At 33.0% G+C, this 24,517-nt stretch overlaps 1 protein-coding gene across 2 annotated transcripts; it reads left to right on the forward strand.

The window, feature by feature from the left end:
* Positions 1 to 134: 134 nt before the first annotated feature.
* On the forward strand, positions 135 to 23,971 carry LOC132703289 (uncharacterized). 2 transcript variants are annotated; one of them, XM_060672446.1, is made up of 6 exons: positions 135 to 321; positions 9,643 to 9,720; positions 13,647 to 14,074; positions 17,703 to 17,921; positions 17,996 to 18,126; positions 23,772 to 23,971. In XM_060672446.1, the coding sequence occupies exons 1-6, from the start codon at positions 154 to 156 to the stop codon at positions 23,963 to 23,965; spliced, it is 1,218 nt and encodes a 405-aa protein (XP_060528429.1). In that variant the 5' UTR covers positions 135 to 153; the 3' UTR covers positions 23,966 to 23,971. The 2 variants fall into 2 exon arrangements, with proteins under 2 accessions (XP_060528429.1, XP_060528430.1); XM_060672447.1 differs by having other exon boundaries at positions 17,996 to 18,176; positions 23,772 to 23,793.
* The last annotated feature ends 546 nt before the right edge of the window (positions 23,972 to 24,517 follow it).

Consider the following 24,517-nt stretch of genomic DNA (forward strand, 5'->3'; position numbering starts at 1 on the left):
CCATTTTTCGATAGTACTTTTGGCGGAAATATTTTATTGTATTGCCGTCGGCAATTGAACTTAGAACAGAAGTTGTGCTAATTATATTACTTTATCAATTCGTCTCGGAGATAAGTTTGGTTTAGAGTGCATATCGAATCATTTTGTGTAAAAATGTTTGCTTTTACTAGTCTATGTGTTTTGGTGGGTTCTTCGTTTTTTATAATTTTATTGCGTGTTTTGGACAAAAATCCCGTGCCTCTCTTTGGCGTCTATCGAAGACGGAGTGGACTGTATTGGATAAAGGTTTGGATCATGTACACAGTTTTGACTTTGAAGAAGGTTGGTATTAGCAGTTTAATGAAATTATTGTTTTTCGAGGAGCAGTGGTTTGGTGTTAGGCAATGAAAATAACAGGAAAATATACTTCATTTGTTTAATATATTTTCTCTAGAATTTTTCAGTACCAGTATTTGTTTTTATGGGAATATTATTTCTTTGTGTGATTTTTTCTATGTAAACGTTAATACTGCGTTATTATTTGACTGTGTACTTGGTTGTAGTAATTTTTTGGAAAATTTATTATTTAAACTTATGTGATATTTTATCTAAATTTTGCTACATTTCTTTTGCTTTAGCTAATCAATTCATTTTATTTTTATATTTTCATTGATTTTATTATAGTAAGTTGAGCAGGCTGAATAGTTTTTTGCTTTTTTTTATGATTTTGATTCTTCCGGCTTACTGCCGAAAGTTTTTTCTATACCTATAGTTTTAATTAGCAGCAGCTGGCATGCTCTTTCCCGATTTCCTTTGGGTAGACTTGCATCAATTTTCAAATATTGGTTCAATGTTCCTTCCCCCGTATGTACTTCCATCTCTTTAAGAGAAAATGGATCTTCATATTGCCCATGTTAATCTCAGGTGTCACTACCAATTTCAACACCATGTGCCGGGAAAATATTTCGATGTTGTGGATGGTGCAATTTTTTATTATTTATCAGTTATCAGAGTCGGTAGACTACATATAAACAATATTTGTGAGTAAAAATTGAGGTACAAAATAATACCATTATCACGGGTAATCTTTCTTCTTCCTCAGCTGCCTATTCGTTCTGAATATTGGTGATCAACCTATACTAGCTATAACCACTTTGTTCAGGGCTGCGCTGATTAATTGGGTTATATGATCTCTTCTAACTCCTGGTCCTCTTTTACCATAGACATTATCTTTGAAAACGGCATTTAAAAGGCCGCATTTAATTTCCTTCCTCATAATATGTCTAAGGTTTTCTTCTCTTGATGGTGTTCATTATTTCTAAGCACTTTTGCATTTATTTTAATACTTTTTTGTTGGTCACTCTGTCTACGCATGAAACCTTTAATATTCTTCTGTAAAGCCACATTTCGAAGGCCGCCTCCAGTTTTTTTTTCGGTTGTCTCGGTTAATGTGCATGACTCAATTCCATAGAAAAGTGAGTGTGATGTCTATGTTGAGACTGTGACTTTTAAAAAATTTTGAAATATTCTCATTCTAATTTTCTGTGTGTTGTTAATGATAAGTTCGTCTTCCACTTATTTACCATGACTTTGGTTTTGCTAATGTTGATTTTCAAGTCATATTGAATGTTGTTCAATTGTTCCCCATCTTGTCGGTATTCCCATGGGATTCACTGAAGATTTCTTCTGAGTACAGATTGAAAATGAGTGGCGAAAGGATACACCCCTGCCTAACTCCAAGAATGTTGATCACGTCGGTTTGCCGACATAATATGGGCTGACCCCTCGTAATATGAACTGATTCCAAAAGGTTCCTGATAATTCTCAGAGCTTTATCATTCATTCCCGCGTTTCTCAAAACCTTTATCATCTTTTCATGCTTTATTTCGTAGAACGCTTTTTGATAGTCGATAAAATAAGAAAAATTACAGAAATCATATCTCTTCAACGTTGGAACAATACGTACATACAAAACAGAGCATCCATTGTGCCCACACTCTTCATAAATCCAATCTGGAGTGTTACTTTAGCAAGTGATTCATAAGACTGATGGTTCGATGGTCACCAATGTTTTTGCTCCATGTTTCTTTAACAGTACTATAAATTCTTAGATGAGACATTCTTTTGGAATGTTCCCAGTGTTGCAGATGTTATTGTATGTATTATTCAGGAATTTGACAAATTCGTCACCAAAAAGTTTATAAAATTCTGAATGCATCTGGTCCCGGAGCCTTTTCTTCTTTTAATGTGTTAGGGGTGGTTCTAACTTCATCTGTCATGATAGTGGCTCCAGATTCCTTATTCATCAGAAAGTAATTGTTTTATATACTTTTCCCAAGTCTGCTTGATATCTTTTCTGTCTACAATCAGTTTTCCTTCATCAGTTGGAAGCGTCTCCACAATTTTCTTATTGAGCTTTACTTCTCCCACTCTCTTACGCATATTTACATGTATATTAATTCTGATTTTAATAAGTTTTTTAATAGTTTTGAAGATGTTTTATACATATAGGGTGTTTCATGGTTGATGATACCTTAAACATTTACGGCGAACAGTAAAATCTATTGTTCTGAAAATTTGGTTAGTTCCATAAGCGGCGATACTCTATCGATCGAAAATATTTGAAACGCTGCGACGTTGTCGCTTCTTCGAAAAAATAGGATAAAAATTGAAATTTTAAATGGGACATCATGTATATTATTCCATTTTCCGATCCCGTAATATTTTATGATTGCATTTGAATAATACGTTCTTATACCTTTATTTAGTGGTTTTCGAGAAATTGATTTATTAATTTATTTTTCGAACAAAATATTCCTTCAATTAATTTTTTATTACGATGACACTGGAGCCAATAGAAAGTTAAATTTTTGGTTGCGTGGGGGGATAATGTTCTATATCATACACGGTTAATCAACACAAATTAATGGAGAAAGGTGCATTTTTTAATATATTATCACATTTTCTAAGGGCAAGTTAAATTCCCTTTTGAATGATGCTTCATGTCCCTATACCTAAATCGTCTGGTTTCTCAAATAAAAGCAAGTTTCTCAGAAAACTGGATTAAATATCCATCTTATGTTAAACAATTCATTTTCGGAATGCTAGTTGATTAAAGATTTGTTCATTATCAGTCAGCTTACATTACAACGAAACCAGTACTCTAATGCTGTTTTAATTAATCTGTTTATTGTGCACATTATAGTCAGAACATGCCTGATTACAACACATGAACTAGAAAAAATTTGCTAGATTTAAGGAAAGATTTACTAACCAAAACTAACCATTTTACGAAAAACATTTTAAATACCATTTACAATATAAAATATTAGGTGCTTAAAATGAAAATTGCATATAGAAAAATGAATTAAGTTTCTATATTAGGTGTTGGAAGTGTTCTAAATACTTTAAAATCCGTTGAAGTGGACTGATAGTAGTAGCCTTCTTTATCTCCGTTGGATCTATTTGTTGAAAGTATCGTACAATCCGATGATGTAACGCTTATTTGCTTTGCACCGGTGTCAAATAGAAACGTGACTTTAATGCACCCCATAGGTAAAAATCTAATCCAGTGAAATACGTCGATCTTGCTAGCCAATACCCTTGCCGCAAACGTCGAAACAAATGGTCATTAAATAATTCTTATAATTCTCGTGACACCTCTTCAGTGCAGTGAGCCCGTGCCCCATCTAATTGTTACCAAAAGGTCTGAAGTTCCTGATAGCTATGAATCTCGAGAAAATAATGTTCCATAGTTTTTAATGTTTAAAGGTATTTTGCAGGATTCAGTGATTCGTAGTAAATTAAACTTACCTTATTATCTTTCAACGAGCAAGCAAAACACATTTAACCAAAAGTGTTTTGCTTTTATTTCCGAAACAAATCGATTTGGGTATTAAGACATGATACATCATTCGATAGGAAATTTAATTTGCTCTTACAATATGCGACAATAAAGATGACGGTCCCTTAAAAAAATCACTTTTTACAATTTTTGTATCTGTTAGGCAAATCATTAATTTTGAGCAACCAATTTCGATGTTAAGAAAGTCTCTGGTATCTCCCCAAGATATATATCCAAAATTTTAACTTTTCACTGGCTCCAGTGTCGTAGTAGTAAGTAATAGTAATAAGACGAACATCTTTCCTCTGGACTCCAAACCGTTGATGAATTTTCTAGAGTACTTCTTACCAAAATGCAATATAATGTAATTGAAGAAGCTGTGCTTCTAAAGTCCTCGGTAGTTCTCAGAATAAATTCTAAATTACGCAGTGCTTTCTCAATTATAGCCTGTATATGGGACTCGAACCACAGAATACAGTTCAAAATAACCCCAATCCCATTTAACAACGTTATCACGTTTTCAGGATCCACCAAGATTCATTTTTTAGGTAGAGATTTACATTTTTTTTATTCCAAAAAGCATTAATAAAGCTTCTCATTATTTTTAGTAGCTTGAATATATTTTTTTGTAGTCTTTTTTGCAGAAAATGTAACTTTGTAACACCTTCTCTGAGCTTAATCCAATGCAGAATGACCTACTTCAACTTCTTTAAGAACAAATGTGGTTTCAGCAAGATGGACCTTCTCCGCATCACTATCGAGAAGTTCATATGTTAAAGATCGTGTTTATGTGAACACCAGAAAATATATAAAATATGTTTATGCAAAGGAACGCCAATCAAAATATAGGAAAAAACAAAATAAGATGAGTTAATTTTTAGTAATACGTATTTAATATTATTTACTATTTCTGTGAATTTACACTGTTGCATGATCTACTTCTCCAACAAAGTTTTTTCTCATGTTCATTTTTTAATATTCACATAGCCCTGTTAGTTGATAGTTTTGCCATGGTCAACTAATAGTGTAGCAGTCTTAGGAAGAAAGAAGAGTAAATATTGGAAAAGTTCAAATAAGTCGTAAAGTATTAAAAAAAGTTATATTACATACCTAATAAAAGTGATCGACCTTTCAGAAAAAATAATAATATAAAGGGTGTCTGCCATAACTTGGGAGCGTGTTGTTGGGGTGATTTCAAGTTAATACCAGCAACGCTAATTTAACTGCACTACAAGCACTTCAAATTTAAACATTTAACATTTAAACATTTAAAACATTTAAAACATTTAAAAGAAATCCCTTTATCTTTTAATTTTTAATTTTTTATTTTATTGAATTAGTTGTCCAAAGTGTCTAATTGCTGCATTGATAACCTAACTCTTCTTTGAATTGCTAACAATGTCTCATCAGCACAAATAGTTTCTGTGATATCCATAATTCTAGCTACCGGTTGTTGTCTGTTTTCTATACTTTTTGCATGAACTGAAGTTTTCAGGCTTTCCCATAAAAAGTAATCTAAGGGATTAAGGTCAGACGACCTTACTAACACCTTAAGAAATTCTGTTACTTTTCGACCAAAGTGTGGAGGTTCGCCATCCTCCTGAATCCACATTCGTTGTCTAACATTAAGAGGCACATCATCCAGTAATATTGGAAAATAATTTTCAATAAAATAACGAATGCCCCTGAAACGTTCTTCAATTATTAACGGACCAATGATTCGGTTATTAATAACGCCAAACCAACAATGTAAATTCCTGTTGTTATTGGGGCCGAGGGAGAATGAGGCTTCATCACTAAATAATATTATCAAACAATCCTTTGAGTTCTCAATATCCAGCCACTAAATTCAAGTCTTGAAGCGCAGTCGGCAGGTTGTACTGGTAACATGTTGTACGGACACAAACCGAAATTCTGTAAAGTTCTCCATACTCTCATCCAGCCTACGTTAAGCCTATTATCTATTTCTTGGACACTGGTAGAAGGTTGAACATCAATCGTATTAAATATTGCGAAAAACACTTCTACAAGGCCCTCTACGAGTGGGAAATCGTCGACGATATTCATTACCTGCCGCTCGTCCGTTTCCATTACACAATCCACAAAAAATTGAATATTAGCGTATTCTTCATTCGAAGAAATAAACATTGCACCTTGAAGAGTATTTTAATGTAACACACGAAAATAAACACGCAAAATTAATTTAATTTACGTTTACTGTCACAATGCAGAAGATTGATAGTCACCTGGACTTTTTAATAAAAATATTTTTAATAATAATATTAGCGTAATACTGGAGCAACAAATTCAATAAAGCGGTTTCTTTTTAAATAGTCTTTAAAATTGGAAATGCTTGTAGGTCACTTATGTATATGGTGTGAAATTGGCCATTCATTTATTCTGAACACCCTGTAGCATCTAATTGAAATGCCGAATAACGTTAATATTAAATGTGAGCTATCAGATTTTTTTTGAAAACTAGTATTAGTTTAGAAAAATGAAAATATTGCAAAAACTATTATTATATGTTGAAGCATTTCGAAACAAATTCAAAATAAAAGTTAATTAAGCTTTACCATTTGCCTATGACGTAATGGACTTTACTCTATCACTCGCTCACCCTGTAAATGCTTAAATTAAAATCGACAATATACAATATAATATACCATAATTTAAATTTTAAGTCACGTGTTAAGGAATGGGCGTTATCTCCTCCGAGCTGGACAGAGACTTATAAATCCTCTATAATTGTATTAACAATACACTACCACTAATGGTATCGCGATCACCCACAAATATCCTTGGATTGGTTGTTGGGTTGGTCGACTGACCGAGTAACAATGGAACATTCATTGAGTGACGTAATAAAATTGGAACACTTGTGGAACTATCAGAACTGAAGAACATTAAAATATATATCTCCGAAAATAACAAACCGCACCCAATCCGTGAGTACCGAAAGCGCTCGAATTGGCTCGCGACAGTGTTTAATGAACTTGACGTTTTGAAGTGATCGCAAATAGGTATTTGATTAGTGTGTACTTGGGTATTTTATCACAAACTTGTACTCTTCTTCTCTACAATTCAAGTATTAGGCTTAATGTGCCTGTTACGATAATCATCTCTTACTTGGTCTTCCTAGACTTCTCTGTATTTATGAATTTGCGCGGCAAGTCTTTGTGGTTTCATTCTAGTTATATGGTTTCCTATTTTCATTTACTTTAGTGTATATTGTGTATTTTGAAAGTAATCCAAGTAATCTCGTCACCTATCGGAGATATTTCGTTTCAGCTGCTTGCAGATGACTTTCTTGGTTTTCATTGATTTACTTCCGTAGAATGCTCTTGGTATTACCAGGGTTTTATAGAATTTAGTTCATGCGTATTTTCTTGTTTCGCGTTTAAGGTGGCAATTTATTGTCTAGATGTGTTCAGTTTATTTTCGAAGTCTCTGTCGAAAGTGTATAAAATGGCAATCTAAGTACTCTAAGTAGTTTACTTTTTCGAGAATATTTCCATTTGTTTTTGTTCGTATGGTTTTGATTAGTCAAAATAAATAAGAACTAAAAGTTCAGATTTTCACGAAATTATATATTTTGATATGACAATTGTTTCGACAACACCGTGTCTTTATCAAATGTAAAAAATAAAGACACGGTGAAAATCTGAAGTTTTAGTTCTTATTTATTTGGATAAAAAGATTTTCATAAAAAAAGCCACCTCAGTTCAAGTTTTGATTAGTGTTGGCCGCGATGTCATCTGTGCAAATTTCATATTGTTAAGATTTAACAATGTATGTTTTAATGATCTCGTGAATATATATGTTAAAGAGCTTTGGGAACGTGGAGCATCCGCGTCCATATAGACTACTTATGGCCATAATCAGATGTTATGGGTATCCTCTCTTTGGTCATATCTCATAATTTACTACTCATTTTTTACTACACATTTTTCTACTCTCGTCGGTAAAATACCTAATTACACACGGACCTACGGTGTGGGAAGGGTCATTTTACCACGTCAGTTTCGTTTTCCACGAATCCGAGCCACTTCGGCCATTTCCGGGATTTTATCGCATAGGTTTGGGAGCAATCGGATACTTTCAGAAATATTTCCGACGCTTTGAATTTTGACGTTTGTCAATTCCGACGGTCATGTAAGTGAATGTATTCGTGTTGTTTTGCGAAACTGCACCCAAAAACTAACGGTCTTAGAAAAAGTATAGTATGCAACACGTTCAGTAAACTTTTTAAGTTACTCGTTTATTAAACACTCGCTCCGCTGTGCTCTGCTCGTGTCAAAGAAACTCCTGAATCAAATGCCGTTTACCGCAATTGTTGCATAACATACCATCGTCGAATGCTTTGACAAAAATCTATGAAACCCCTATACGTTAAATTCTCTGTTTTTCTATAATTTGCCGATTGTGAAGTCCATTGTTCTTATTCAATTAAAGAATTATAATTTTCACAATTATTTCTTCTTTCTCCTTTCTTAAAGAGCATTTTTGCTATACAGTGTGTCCAAGATAAAGATGGGGATATTGAAAACCATAAAAGGTACGAAAAGTTGCAAAATTTAATGGTTAATGGCGTTTAGATAATTTAAGTACGATGTTTCGTTTCGGTGAAATAATCAACTTTATCTTTCCACAAGGTCCGTGAAAAGAACACACCATGTATTAAATAGCATGTAAGATATCATCATAGTATAATTTTTCAAATTGTTCTCAATAGATTGGATTTTAGTAATTTTCCGATAGTATAATCACATGCACCTTCTGTGAGCTTTTCATAACCTCTGGAATATTATCAGTTATGCCCTCTAAAAAGTCCGAAGTAGAAACGTTAATGTGTGGACGAAGATTAAAGGCATTTGCTCTAAAACCTTGCAGACCATCAACCGTGCAGACCGGTTTGCCACTGAACATTTTAATTGAAACTTACAGCAACTGCGGAATATTGTTTTTATTTACGAATCCAGATTCTGCTTACATTCTCCAGATAAACAAAAAAGGGTCACACAATACCTCTCGGAAGTTGAGATCAACAAAATCAAATGGCTAGCATATTCGACTGATCTTAACCCCCCCCGATCATGTGTGATATAAACTAAGTAAGCGAGTCAAAAAGCGTATACATTTCTTAAGATGCTATTCGTAGCTTAATTGACAAATGGATGGCTATACGAAGGGTTATTAGACCAGACGTGACAGAACAAAATAAGAGATTACATTTGTGGTAAAAAAATGTTTCTTTAGGTTAGTTGTTGAAGTTGAAACGGTTTGTTAAAAAATATATTTTTTTAAACTGTCAAAATATTTATTTTGCCCTTAAAAATAAATTGATGCACGTAAAGACATGAATCAAGAAAGATACTGTAGGAATTGTTCTTAACAACATTTTTAAAAAATTATAACCTATTTATTTAACTCTGTGTTTTAAAATGAAAGCCATAAAGCAACCATTAAATTAACTCTATATAATGACTAAAAGGTCATACAACTATATATGTGGATTAAAATTGGTCCTTTCTACTCTAAAATACTCAAGTAAGCAATGATTAAGTTATGAGAAAGCGTCACTTTACAACGTCAGCTGTGGCGAGCCAGTTTGGGTGTTTCTGGTACTTGAGTTATCAGTTCTGGTGGTCACTCAGTGAATATATTCGCCAATACTTTTTGGGTAAATGTTATTAAACAATGCGAAAAACCTTCACTGAGTGACGCGTGACGTTATCATCAAATATCAAAATACCATAAAGTGTTGCCAAGCCTTTGCTGAGTCTTTTTGCGATATTGTTAGTGCCATTAATTTTCAGGTTACATCTCGATTTACAAACTATGAGGAATATTACGACAAAATCGACAAACCACAAGAACTATCGCATCATTCAAAGGTTGGTTAGTTTGTAGTAATGACGTACAGAAGAAATCTAATAATGACATTAATTTTTCAACATATTTATGAATTATTATGTATGGTGCTTGCGAAGTGAAATGAAACAGTTAAATAAGTCTGATGCTGGCCAGTCAGTTAAATTCAGGCCCTGTATAAGTAATTCGTCTCTTTTCGCCAAATAAAGTGGTATTATTATTATTTTATTAAAGTAAAGCAAATATTAAATCTATTCTTCTCTCTTGGAAGTTTTAGTAAAATTTATGTTTCTAAAACGCTTTTTCTGGCCACTATCCTATCGCTGTACTTGTTATAGATAGGATTCCATGGTGGATAAAGATTGATCTGTTGAGGCTATTAAATATTAGAACGACTGATTTGTCACTGCTAAAACCTTTAGTGTAACGTAATACAAAACCAACATCTCAAGCATTTCTTTACAACTGAGTAACTTAAATTAAATTTTTGTATTCTGTAAATTTCAGTTAATACTAAGTATTATTATATTATTATTATTAATTGTTATTAATAAAACTTTTTTTCTTTTAAATTTTTATTGCTCAGAACTTTTCGAGGTTTATAAAAAAGTTTGTGATTTTTAGAGTTGACAGTAAACCTATCGAGATCATTCTGGAATTCTAAAATCTCTGATTGAGAATTGATTTCCGTTCTTACTTTGAAATCATCTGCGAATCAAGCAGGTAGTGAACGTTGAAAACAAATGTAAATATAAAAGATGTAAATATAAAAATATTAAAAAGTAAAGGTCTCAAGCGTGATCTTTGAGTCGAGTCTCAGAAAGCAACTTTTCACCATTCACAACCACAAACTGAGTTTTTATTGATTACGTAACTTTGCAAGTTTCCAAGCTTTTTTACCAGAGTGGGGTGATTGCGCATAGAAGGATTAATATTATGGATGAAAGGAATGAAGTTTCTAAGTACTGTTTCTGGTGAAATCCATGTCATTTTTTACGATTAAAAATAATTGGGTGTAAATAGTGGCTTCAAAGATCCTAGCAAAATGGAGCGAGAGGGGCATATAATTAACTATTTCTCTGCTGAGAATTTATGAAAAATAATAATGATATAGTTTAAAAGTTGAGAGGGTCCTGGTCCTGTTTTTCTATCTAAAGCAAGCAGACAGGTTCCTTCGAAAAATTGTAGATTTCGACGCACTTATTTGAGTAATTAAATGAAGTCCAGGACTGCGTATTATTCGGCTCAAACACGCTGCTAAAGTAGTTAGAAAATAGTTGTGATATACTTTGGCATTTTTTTTGCCGTTTTTAAATTATTTTCAGTCTTTGGTTAATAATCTTCGCATTTCTTTCCTTGTTTAAAAATATTCAATGATATTTCTAAATTTATAACATATTTGTTTTAATGTGGACAAAGGATCATTTTCTAGTAGTAGCAGTTCCAATTTTGGCCTTGATGATGATGTTTCATCGTAAATACAAACTAAATATGGTTTACTTGTATATTTACTCTTGGCAAATTATATTTTATACAGTAAGATATATTTATTTTAAATTTTCCAATTTGTTGCTATTTTTATTGCAATGGACAGAGTTTTCGGAGTATAGTTTATTTAATGAATTATCATAATTATTTCATTTCGATTCACCTACTTAAATATTCGCATATCATTAACCCCTGATCTATTACCACATAGAAAATACATGAGTATGGGGTACTAGTTAAATAAATGCAAGTACAACTGATTCTGACACTCTTACTCCTAAGTAATATATATAATGGTGATCGTTAGTGACGGCTGTCTTCCATTGATCAGATAGATACCGACACAACATCTGCCATGCCAACTATGCCACCACAGATCGTACTGGCTATATTAACCAAGCATTTTAGGTTTATTTGATATCCTATCTTTACCTCATTTCACGTAATTAAAGAACTTTAATAGTTTCTTTTCGGCGAATAAAAAGAAATTTGCGATTTTTATTTACCAGAGAAGTGCTTATTAGTGACAAAAATATGTTGTTAATAAGTACTAAACACAGTAATTGAAAGTTTCTTCTATTAAATTCAACTCATATTTTCAGGGGATCTTCAGAATGACTGCATTGTTGAATGGAACATCGGAAATTCCATACAAATTTTTAGGTTGCCAAATATTGGCTTCCCTGAACATTTTATAGCAAAGTTGTTAACTTTTTAAAAGGGCCGGTATGATTATCTCATGTGCTGAGTTTGAATAAATTTTAATATGCCAATCTTCATTATTGAATGAAATATCATGGCATAATTTCAAATTTTTTATAATTTAACTGACAAAACCAACAACAGTATTGGTATTGGTATTGGTATTATAGGGGGGCACCCTCGCGGGCGTCAAAGCACTTAGGCCACCAGATGGGCTCGTTGTGCCCCCAGACCGCTCTAGAATGCCGCCCCTCCTATAGTAGGTCAGCAACTCCTTTAGCCCAACACCGTGCACTGAGTTCGGATCGATCAGGGCCGTTCCAAATCTTGCCCATGTCAAAGCAGGGGACTCAGTGAGCAGATCATACGGGGTCTCCTCCCCCTTGCGTGCACCACCTGCACTCTGGGTCGTCTCCAATGCCTAGCAAGCAAAGATGCCTCTTAAGCCTGCAATGTCCTGTGTAGGCCCCTGTTAGTGCTCTACACCCCCTTCTGGTCAGTCTAAGCAGCTTCCTAGTCCGAGGGATGGCGGGACCGTCGGTCATAAGCCTCGCTTGCCTCATTCCCGGAGCAACTCTCCAGCCCACCGCGGCCCGGTCTTTCCGCACCCGATCCGCCAGAGAGGGCAAACCCACCAGAGCCTCTAGGGCCCTCGTGGGCGCCGTCATCATGGCACCCGTTATGCAGGGGCAAGCCAATCTCTGCAGTTTGTCAAGAACTAGCCTAACCAGTAAAATACATTAAGACAATGACAAAACGAAAAAACCTTAGAGTAACAATATTTTTATTTGGTATTGTTATACGTTATTAACCGGGAAGGCGATGAAGAAAGAAGCGTAGCATTTTGTTTTGAAATTATGGGAAATACTTTTAACGGGAATATTATTGGCCCAATGTGCCTAATCATTTGATCACCCAGGTGCTCTGACCTCTCGCCGAACGAGTTCTTTCTGTGGGGTCACTTGAAAAGTTTTATCTACAAAAATGTTAAAAAACCAGTTACAAAAGGCTGTAGGCCTTAGAGTGTGACAGGATTTCGCAATATCAACTAAGCAGTGTTAGAAACGAATTTTATGATCGCTTAGAATACTGTTTAACTGTTAATGGAAGGTTGTTTGAACATTTATTTAAAAAATAATGTTTATTTTAAAAAATTTTAGTAATTTTGTGTAGTCGTATTTTTACTTTATTTTTTTTTTATTTAAATGCTTTAAGGGTCAAATTTGTAGCCGTCTCTTTAAGCATTCTTGTTGTTTTAATCATCTTTTAAATTAAATGTATTCCAATAACTCTTTAAGAGGCAATGAGATCTGAGTTCGATCCTAAGTTTATTTTTTATTTTATTTAGTTTCTTTGAATGTGTTAAACCAACTGTAAATATCATTTTTGTAAACTCGCCTTTATATAATATGTCATTGACGTCGTCAAGTTTTGGAAATAGGGTTAGGGAAAATACTCCCTTGGTTTTGTTGTATTGACCTTTTGCAATTTTGCCAAGATATTTCATTCAATAACTGAAGATTGGCTGATTAATATTTATTTAAATCCGATGCAAACGGTGGAGTTATGTTACTTATATTAAACATAAATTACAACTTTGCTCTAAAATGTATATGGGAGTCAATATTTGAGCATCTAACCGTTCGCCAATGTGTCACCCGGTATATATAAAATAATTGATTGAATGATTCCATTCACTTCGTAAGCACTAAGTGCTTAGGTGCTTTAGGTCTTTGTTTAGTATTAATTTAATGTTTAGGCTGTAGATGCCGTAAACTTCAACGGAGCAAATAAAAACGGAGACTATTTCATCTTTGCCACTGCCAGGAGAAAAAATCGCTTGATCGACGGGTTGTTTTTCCTCAAAGTAGCCAATTCGAACATGGGCGTGTTGACCATACCAAAAATTCCGGATACGACCCTGTTCAACGACGGGGACGAAGACAAATACGAAGCGGAAGGCATTCAAATTTCTTGTGTGGAACCAATGAAAAAATGGAAACTTACATACGCGGGAGTCATGAAAAATTTTGAGAATCCCGATCAGCAATCTAACGTTACTCTCGACGCTGTCTGGACGTCTGAACAACCTTGTTTTAATTTTGACAAAGATATGGACGCCTGGGACATGGCTAAAGCTATAGCTTACGAAAGATGGAGTCGCAACTACTTCGCCAATTTAGAAAAGTTGGTTTGATTGATTTTGGTTCGTATTATATAAAAAGTAGATTAGGTATAAAAAGTTATCTGTGGTTATAGGGTAGTGGCACCAGCTATGGGCACTTTAAGAAGGAGCGCTTCGTTTTTCGCAGTATCAAAACTATGTATGTCAAAAGAAAGCCCAAATATTAATCTTTACAATCGTCCATCGCAGTTTTAGCATAAATTACGATAAGTATTTAATTAACTTAACTTCAATTAAGTTATGGACAGGCCATTTTTTAATAAATCCTAATTTGGACACTTGTTATTCCAGTAACGGACATTGTATTTTATTTATATCTTTCCATAGGTAGGTTCCTAGGCATAATCATCTAGGTACCGTGTTAAGTTATAATTTTAGTGAGACAGAAAAATAATTATTGATTTAAAAAACATAATAATAAATCGATAATTTATATTGCATAAAATTCAAAGCATTAAAAAAAAATGGTAAAAATAATAAACAGTTATAGTAGTTACGTATATAGTCAGACTACAAATGGAACAACAAATACATGGAACTAAAATCTACAAACTAAATAAAAAATGATTTTCATTACACAAAAATAAGAATAAGAACATTGACATTTACAAAAATATCTTCATTTTTATGTTCTTCTTCCTTCCTGCTCGAGTCATTATTTTCATCACTAGTATTAATGGTAATGTCACATTGTTCGCATAAAAACTGCGTGTCCTCTTCTGAATCTGTGTAACGGGTTTTAAGGCAATTGAGGTACTTGAGACGAACACAAACTTGATGCACTTAATTTGGACAGCTGCAACATGCAAACCATTTAGCTTTTCTTTCTAATACATGCTGGTTCTTCCATTCTGTTTTACATTTATAAAATTTCCAGTTCACCATTGAAACGCAGAATTTTTATCCCTGTTTTGTGGTTTTGGTTTTTGCTCTTGTTTGAGTGCTTCTTTCTTTTGTTGTTCACGTAACCAAAAGCAGATGTTATCAATGAACGTGTTTTTTCTTTACTTTTTTGATATATTTTTGCTCTTCTTTGGGCCAGAAAAAAATATTTTTTAAACGGAGATTCTTCAGTATAGCAAGCAGGTCACGGCGGCGAAATTGACTTGATCTCTGCAATATCCTTTGATTTTGACGTAGAAGGCTTGTATTATCTGCAGTTCGCTGATTTGTTATTTGAAATTCTATTGCAGTAAATTTGGTTGATCTGTGATGATATAACTTCTTCTTAGAATTCGTGTATAATTCTTCTTGAACTGGAATACGTTCTGCAGCAATGGCATCTATTTGTAATGAAAAATTTAAATTTTCGTCCTTTTGGACACGAACTGAAACAAGTCTTTAGCTGATACAGATCCCCCCATTTCTCTCCCAATATGTTTTCCTTCATAATTTTAAGTATATTTACTGGTATGTTAGATTCTAAAACTTTTAGGCACTTTTTGAATAGACCACAAACCCGAAATCCAATTTTAATTTTATCTTTTAAAATAGTTTTCCGTAATTTGGCAACATGTTGCCTCAATAATTGTAAGAACGATTTCAGTCTGTTTACAGGTGTCTTCATTTAAAAAGAATCTTAATATTAGATGTTAAAGTTTAATGGGTCCATTACTGGTTCCATGTCCGAGACTGATGTCACTACCCTACTTTTAGTATTTTTTAGTATTTTCATTATCCATCCAGATTTTTGTCGGATAGTATCTTACTCTATAAAGATAGAGAAGCCATTTTTACATTACAAGTAAATCAAAGATTTCGCATTACGACGTCACTTTTTTAAAGAAAAGTGTTTCAAATTATGCGTCAAATTTTTATGAGCAAAAGAATAAAAAAAGAGGAATATAAACATGAAGTGAACAGTAGCTAGTGAAGTTCTTATATATTCAGAACAAGATCTAGGTGAGTAAAACTGAGAGAAAATTTATAGAAATAGGTCATGTAAAAGATGGTCAACAGTCAGGTACATAAGATAAAACATTTTATTAGAAATTGACGATAATGTCAGAAAACGAACAGCTTTGACTATAAAATACAGTTTTGTGAAACTATGATAGAAATGTGAAACTATTTTTTTATAGTCAGATACTATTTAGTGCTGAAGCCAAGGCAAATTTGTAGGTATTGGTATTGAATTACAAAATTTTAAACAACTTCCACAAAAAATAAATGAATAACAAAAATATGGGACCTTATTTCTTCGATCTAAATCTTACTGGAACCCGATCTTTATAATTTTTTCACAGTCACTTAATCCCTACTCTCGCGGTTTCTTTCCCATATCCAAATCAGTCATGATGATGTCGGATGGACATATCTGGTTTCAACAGGAAGGTGCTCCGTTCTATTGTACTCGACAAGTGCCTGAATATTTAAATACGGTATTTCCCGGTATATTGGTAGAAGAGGAATATTTGCAGATATTACTTCAGTGTATTTTCTTGCCTAGTAAAAGAACTTTTATTTTTTAAATGACTGTTGGCTGGCTATATCATTGTTCCAGATCTTACAATCAATTCTCTATATTTATTGTTGAGATTACTGAGAATGAGTTACTCGAGTAACGCTTCATTCATTGGCATATTATCCATAACCTCCTTTACATTTTCTGTTATAATCCGTTGGTATCTGTCATAAAATAAGGGGCTTACAGTTTAGTCCTTTTTAATTTCATTACAAAGATTAACAGAACGACGCTCAGACCATTTAGGTTCAAATAGTGTAATTTTTTGTTGGGTACCCCTTCTATTGTAAAACAAGAATCAGATAGTTTTGTTAATAATTATTAAACAACTTATTGTTGCGATGTTATATATTTTCATTAAAACTGTAAAATTAAAATCAATAGCCTTCGAATTTATTTTTTTGGAGGACACTAGCTGGTAACTAAAAACTAGGTATCTTGTATTAGATAGATATTTTATTTTTCAAAAAAAAGTTCTCGATTTAACGGGTAGTGGCTACCTAATTAACCAAAATATTATTTGTTGACATGACACTTCATTGATTTCCTTAAAAAAATATGTATATTTTTTCTCTTAAAAATAAAAACTACTTCCTCTGCATGCTGTCAAATTAACCATATTGTTGTGACCATGCAGAGAATATTTTTTATTTTTCTTTAACGAAAACCGTACATCGGATTGAAAAAAAATAAGAAATTAAGTTTCTTTAGAAATGATTGGAGTTTTTAGGAATAATTTTTATTTTAATCAGTACGCCACTGTTCACTGTCTGCCAAAATAGACTGGTGAAATTCCATACGCCCGCCCCTGGTGTATTTTAGAAGAATTGTAGAACACTATAGATAATACAGATATTACAAAAATAAATTTTATTTTTTAAAACTATAACTAAAACTAAAACTAAACTGTATAGATTAGGAATTCCAAATTTTTCATTTTGGGAAAACCCCGAAAACGCATTTTCTGTCCTAAATATCAAAAATAACCAAAATGCGTTATATATTTTTGAAATTCGTATTTAATAGCTCTGACGTAAGGGTATGATTTGCAACTGACCCCCCTGCATATATGAGCCTAATTTTTTTTTTCTAAAATCTGAATGAAAAAGTTAGGGAGGTGACATTTATAATGGTAAATGTGGTCTCACACGAGTCTGTGTTGTCAGAAATCATCAGGTCCACTACGAGCAATTCGGAACTTTGAAAGCCCATATCACGATAAACGGTTCAAAATATAACATAGAGGTGGATGCCCTTAGGGACCACAGCGTGGCTACCAAAAGGGAGTGGGCTCAATTTCGAAGATACGGCATGCACTTTTTTTCAGCCGAAAATGGCGATCATTTTTCCGTCGGTTCCATCTGTCTGCCGATATCGTTTAGCAGGTGTGGCAACTTTTTAAAATTTATTTCACAAATCGGTTTCTAGGTCGTTAAACTAAACAAATTTGTGATTTTAGGTTAAACGTTGGTTTCGTATATTCTGCGCGGGAAAGAAATGTATACGCCATTAGGAAAAGCAACTTGCGTCTTTACAATCACGGGGAAATGGGTAGAGCGCCCAGAGACTACGCTTTTAGTTTCAAAGCAGGTAAAACGATTTGAAATGGAAAAACCTCAAATGTTTATTTATTGTACAGGGTGAGTCAACGATAGAGCAAAGTTCATTATCTCATTGGTTTCAAAAGTTGTGAGAAAATGGAAAATACAAAAATATTATTTTAAAGTATAAGGGGTTGCTCAAAAAAACGTGACGAATAAAACATACCTTTTCAAATGGAGATCTTACAAAAAACTACAACATTCGTTAAGTATGTTAATCTTTGGGATTTATTTTAACTTTTCCAACATTTACCCATGTTTTTGAAAATTATTGCTATTATATAAGTTGGGCTTGCAAATTTTTGCCTGACAAATGAGTAAATAAATTCATAAAATTTATTGTGGTGTCAGTAAATTAAAAAAAAAACATTTCTAACGCTCAATTAATTGATCTGATTTTTATACTGAATAGGCGTATAAAAAGTAGGCAATCTGTTCAGTGTAATGAAGAAAAAAAAATACTTCAGGTTAAAGATAATTCCCAGGTCAGTAGCCGTTAAGTAGTTAACAAACAACAAAAAGACGATCAAAATTTTTTACTAAAATAATGTTTTCCGATGAAGTTACTTTTGTAGTTATGGTTTAGTTAACCATTTGTTACTTAACGTGTAGTGTGGAATAAAACAATTGAAATTAATTGGACGATATTTTTTCGCGAACCACTTAACGGGCCTTTTATTTCAACTTTTTGCATGCGGAGGAGCATTACCATCGAGATTCACAGAAATGGCTCGAAAGAGGTGGCTTCGTTGAATGGAACCTTGTTCACGGGACTTAATACCATTTAATTTATTTCTGAATCCCCCTACAACACCAGCAGATATGGAAAAATGAATTCAGAACGCGTGCAGAAGTGGAGTGGATGGGCATATTTTGGAACATTTATCTTTTTATTATTTCTTAGACAGAAAGAAAGGAAAATTTTGGAAAATTTCGAAAATTTTGTAAGTTGGTAAAGGGTAAACAAAACAAAGTAATTGCTAAGAAGATATATAAAATAAAAGGGAAACCTAATATAAGATGTAAGAAGACTGTAAATTCTGATAAAGCCTAAAATTTATATATATTTGTGTTGCATGTCACAATTCAACGCGTGGGAAATATCTCCGAAAACATCCGATTGCTCTGAAACCCGTGCGGTAAAATCCCGGAAATATCCGAAGTGACTTGAATCCGTGGGAAACGAAACTGACGTGGTAAATAGACGCTTCCCACACCCTAGATCGGTGTGTAATTAGATATTTTACAGACGGGAGTAGAAAAAATAAATATATATAAAACCATTAAATATTACTTATTACAAAACACATATGCGTATTGTTATTTTTCAAGTGCCGATAATTTTTATAAAGAGAAAAAACAGTCCCTTCAATTCCGTAAAATAGATTTTCAACTCTATTAAATTTTTTATAAAACTTCTGGATTCCTCCTGCGACGGTTTTTGTTGAGACGAACTAGCTAATGTATATCCTGTTGGCTTCTTCAGAGCTTGACTGAAACTGCTGAATGAAATTACTTTGGAACTTTTGACATGTGATCAGTGATGTTTGAATATAAGGAAGGACAACAGTGGCAAGTGTGAGATTGCTTTCCGTTTCAGTGCTATTGGAAGGTGAAGTGTATTTTGTGATGGAACACTTAATATCTTTAATGTGGAAATTATTAGCGGGAAGAGCAGAGGTAATGTGTTTTAATTCTGGGTTCAATGACTCGGGCTGAGATAGTTACGGCTGTGTAAATAAGAGTGTATAGATTTTAATTAAATATCTAAGAAAATCTATTAGGGATTCCTGACCATGAGGCCAAATATCAAAAGTATCATCGACGTGGCGTTTCCATAATTTTGGTTTTAGATGGATGGTGCGAGAGCTTTCTTCGCAAAGGCTTCCATAAATATATATAATCTGAGATGGTTTGGTTCCCCATTCTGGGATTTTAATATATCTGAAATGATGGTGTGAGTTTATGGAATAGGAATATTAGTAAAGACGGATTCTATGTCGAAACTAACCAGAATATCTTGTGTATCTAATTTAATGCTTTTTATTTTTCCAATCAAGTGAAAGGAATTAAGTACGAAACTGTCCGTTTTCCCTGTAAAGTTTTTTAATAAGGAAGCTACTTGCCCCTGTTGTCCTTCCTTATACTCAGAACATCACTGACCACATATCAAAAGTTCTATAGAAATATAACGTCAAAAACAAATTTACCACTTGTCTAAAAATCTCTCAACATCTTCGATCTGTCAAAGACAAAATTCCATTTGAGATTCCAGGAGTTTACAGCATTCCATGCATATGCGGTAAAGAATATATTGGAGAGACCGGACGAAAAATATCAACTATGCTCAGAGAACATGAAATAATCTTAAGACAAATACAAATAAACTCATCAGCAGATGCCGAACACAATCACGAAACCGGACATAAAATTTTATTCAATAAAACTAAAATTCTTGCAAGTAATTAATTCTTCTACCATCGAAAAATCCGAGATTCTATAGAAATCTATAAGTAACATAACAATCTTAACCGCCACCTGTCACCAATATGGGAATCAGTCATCCGAAACTGTGTATATGCCCCTTATTTAGCTCCGCCCCCCTCAAATTATATAAAAGCAGGTTTCAGAGTAAAATACGAGCCAGTTTCGATCAAGCTCTGAAGAAACCAACAGGATGATTGGCCAAACGTTAGCTAGTTCGACTCAACAAAAACCGACGCAGGAGGAATCCAGAAGTTTTATAAAAAGTATTACAGTAGCCTGTTGAAAAATTGTATTTATTTTTCTAATGAAAGAACAAATAAAATTTTGCCATAAATTATGAACCTAAAATCCACACATATAAATATAAATTTTAGGCATTATCGGCATTTACATCTTATGTTTTCCTTTTATTTTATTTGTCTTCTAAGAGTTGAAGCTAAACTGTGCCAGCATAAATACGTTTTTCTTTACTAGCTTGCAAACTTTTCCTATATTTGCCCTTCTTTCCATAATATGCTCTTCCATTTGAATACACATGCTTAGCTTTTTTCGTATATTGTCTTGGACGTTTGTTGGCATAAACGGTGTTATTCCCCTGCACGCATCCCGAATTCTATATTCCATATCTACTTGTGTTGTAGAGGGATTCATAAATACGATCTCTCCAAACAGAAATTTAATCCAACGAAGCCACCTCCTCCGATCCATTTCTGGAATCTCGATGGTAATGCTCCTCCGCATCCAAAAAGTTTATATAAAATGTATAGTATATTATAGTATAGATTAGAGTATAGAGTATAGATTAACTTTAGAATAATAATGCATGTTATGAGGATTAACTACATCACTACTGCAAAAGTAATTTCTTCCGTCTGTTGTTTATTCAAAATCAAGGTCTAGAAGTTTTTAGTGTGGTTACATATAGAAGGGTTGATATTTGTGTTTTTAAAATACATTGTGGTTAGTTTTGTATATTTTCCTCTACCTTACACTCACTAAAATGCCTACAAAAACATAAGACAAAATTTTTAGTAATACCGCCTAATTTCGAAAAAAAAAGGATAGAATTTCTGATGGGTATGCCAGATTTCTGAAAAACAAGTCATAATTATAGAAAAACAACTAAACTTTAGATATTTGACACCACTGACCTCTTACAAATGTCGCTGGTTTCGCAGATACAGGACGTATTAAATTCATTCTAAATGTTTTCATTAATTGAGAAGTTTTTAATAGTATAATAATGATATTATAATAAATTGAGTTTTACATTTTGAGCATGACAATTACGAAATTGAAACTTATATGACGTTGTTCCTAGATGGCGCTAGCATTCCTATATTATTTAGATAAATCGAATAATTTTTTCTATTGTTTTTTCTTATTTTTTTATAAATACTCATAAAAAGTTAATAGATTTAGGGAAAACAAAAATCCACTATTTAACCGTAACTATATAAGTTAGTTTTTGGCAGTCTGCACAGATTAGAGATTGTCTGATGTTTTGATTCGCAATGTCTCAGAAATTGTGACTTGTTTCTCAGATATTCTCAGAAAATTAAATTGAAACGTATATTTTACTTTTACTGTCATTGCTTTTAAAGATTTTTTGTTCAGTTTAAAACCACAGTAGATCATTTTAATTTTACAGTGAAAATTGAATTTCCCCATATGTGGTGAGGTTGGTTATGTCATCGAACAGTTTTTTAACTCGATATGTAAAGACATTTTTTTGTTTTTCGATCGATTGTGGAGTTCTCGAAATATTCTCTGCTCCCAAATCGGATGATTTCGTAGATATTTCCCATGCCTTTAATTTGACGTTTGTCAATTCTGACGGCCATGTCAGTGAATGTATTCGTGTTGTTTGGCGAAAACTAATGGTCGTAGAAAAAGTATAGTATGCAACACGTTCGGTATACTTTTTAAGTCACTCGTTTATTAAACACTCGCTCAGCTGCGCTCCGCTCGTGTCAAATGCTGTTTACTGCACTTGTTGCATAATATACTAATAATATTCAACACCAACAACCTTGAAAAACAAATTTTTTGATCCTACGTTTACAAGAACTCTTTTTCTTTATGACGAATATCCAGCCGCGTGCGGGTGACTGTTTTTAAAAACACCCTGAATATTCTCTTACCAAACTTGCTTACGGCAGGAATTTTTTTTGTATATGCAATGCTATACTAAAAAATATATTGTTTTCTTTTCAAAAATCTTTTTAGGCAGAGTTATTTAAATCTTAGCAAAATATACTTATTTTGTATAGGAGCTTTATCTGTAATAAAAAATAGTGCGTTTTTTCTTAAATTTAGTTAAGCAGAACGTTGGAGTGTTTTAATTTAAACAATTCATCCAATTAAAAAAAATATGCATAATGTGCGTTCCTATATAATAATTCCGGAAGATTTTATGCATCTATCTATTTTCGTTTTGAAAATAAAAACTGAAAACTTTATTTTTTAGCCGGCTTATAAAAACCCAACGTCTATATCACAAACTTACCTTTATTTTAAACAAGGAATCGCCCCTTTAAGTTATTTGAATTGGTTTTGAAACACCCTGTATATAATTTCATTTTCCCACACTTTATGATTATTTTTGTACTACTTTACGAATTAGAATTTCTGAGAAACATGTCAGAATTTCTGACTAAAGTCGTAATGTTCGAGGAATAAGTCGGAATGTCTGACATAAGTCATAATTTCTAAAAAGCATATCAGAGTTACCGAAAAATAACAAGGTGTACTACAGAGTGTATAAATAATGATCAATTTCTAAACAAGACAACATATCGTGATTGGGCTCAACATTCATACAAATGTCCCTGGCTTCGGAATACATGGCGTTCAATGTTTTAAATTCCAAATTTTTTCATTAAACTTTTTTTCATAAAACTTTCTCAAGTTTTTATAAAAATTGGAAGGTTTTGGTTTTTTGAAATGGCAAATGCGAACTTATTTAATCAATATAATAAATTAATTTTATTGAATACCAAGTTTGGTTAGTTCTATGGAACTATTTGGAAATCAGGTTCATACCACATAACTTGCAACCCATAATAATATATAATAAAATTTGGTGCTTTTCATTGAGAAATTTTGCTGTTCTACCTAAAAATTATTGGATTCCATTGGTTTTAGGTCCTAAAACGTACAACGTAAAGGTCAACGTGATCCACGAACCTTACTTTTACATAAGCAAAGATTGGGAGGTGAAAATTTACGAGCGTCTATGTAATTTCGACGTGGACGGGGTCAAGGGCTGGGGTGCATCTGAGTGGTTGTACAGAAACGTCGGCGGTAGAAATGCAGAAAAAAATTCGTTATTGGGATGATTCCGCCGAAATTAGAATTACAAATTAATAAAAAACATTAAACTTAACGTTGAATTTTATTTTGTATCGTTATTACTTATTCATTGATCAATCTGTCGTTAGAAAGCTTTGAACATTGGCGCTTGGTGATCATTCCTATTTAACGTTTGGGAAAAAACGTCAAATACAAAAATTATTAAAAAAATAGTTCGCTATTTGCACATAAATACATTGCACATTTTTGAAGCATCCTGTATAAATTTGCTTATACAAATTAGTAGCCAATAAAAAAATTAAATTTGTCACAAACTTTTGTAAACAAATCATGTGCGGGGTGATCATCTATAATGCCCCCCACCCCCCTTTAACTTTTTTGTTTAAGATTTCGGACACAAAACGTCGAATGCCAAAGTTTTCCAAAGATATATTTTTTAAAATGTGTTGCAGAAATTATCCGCTGATAAATAGTATATATTTTTAATGCAACATATCATATCATATATTATAGGCTTAATAAAATCCCCTAAAAATTATGCAGAAGTTTCTCTATAATATGTCTTATACCCAAATCTA

This window comes from Cylas formicarius, unplaced genomic scaffold (genome assembly GCF_029955315.1).
Source record: "Cylas formicarius isolate icCylForm1 unplaced genomic scaffold, icCylForm1.1 PGA_scaffold_6__28_contigs__length_40554024, whole genome shotgun sequence".
Classification (NCBI taxonomy): domain Eukaryota; kingdom Metazoa; phylum Arthropoda; class Insecta; order Coleoptera; family Brentidae; genus Cylas; species Cylas formicarius.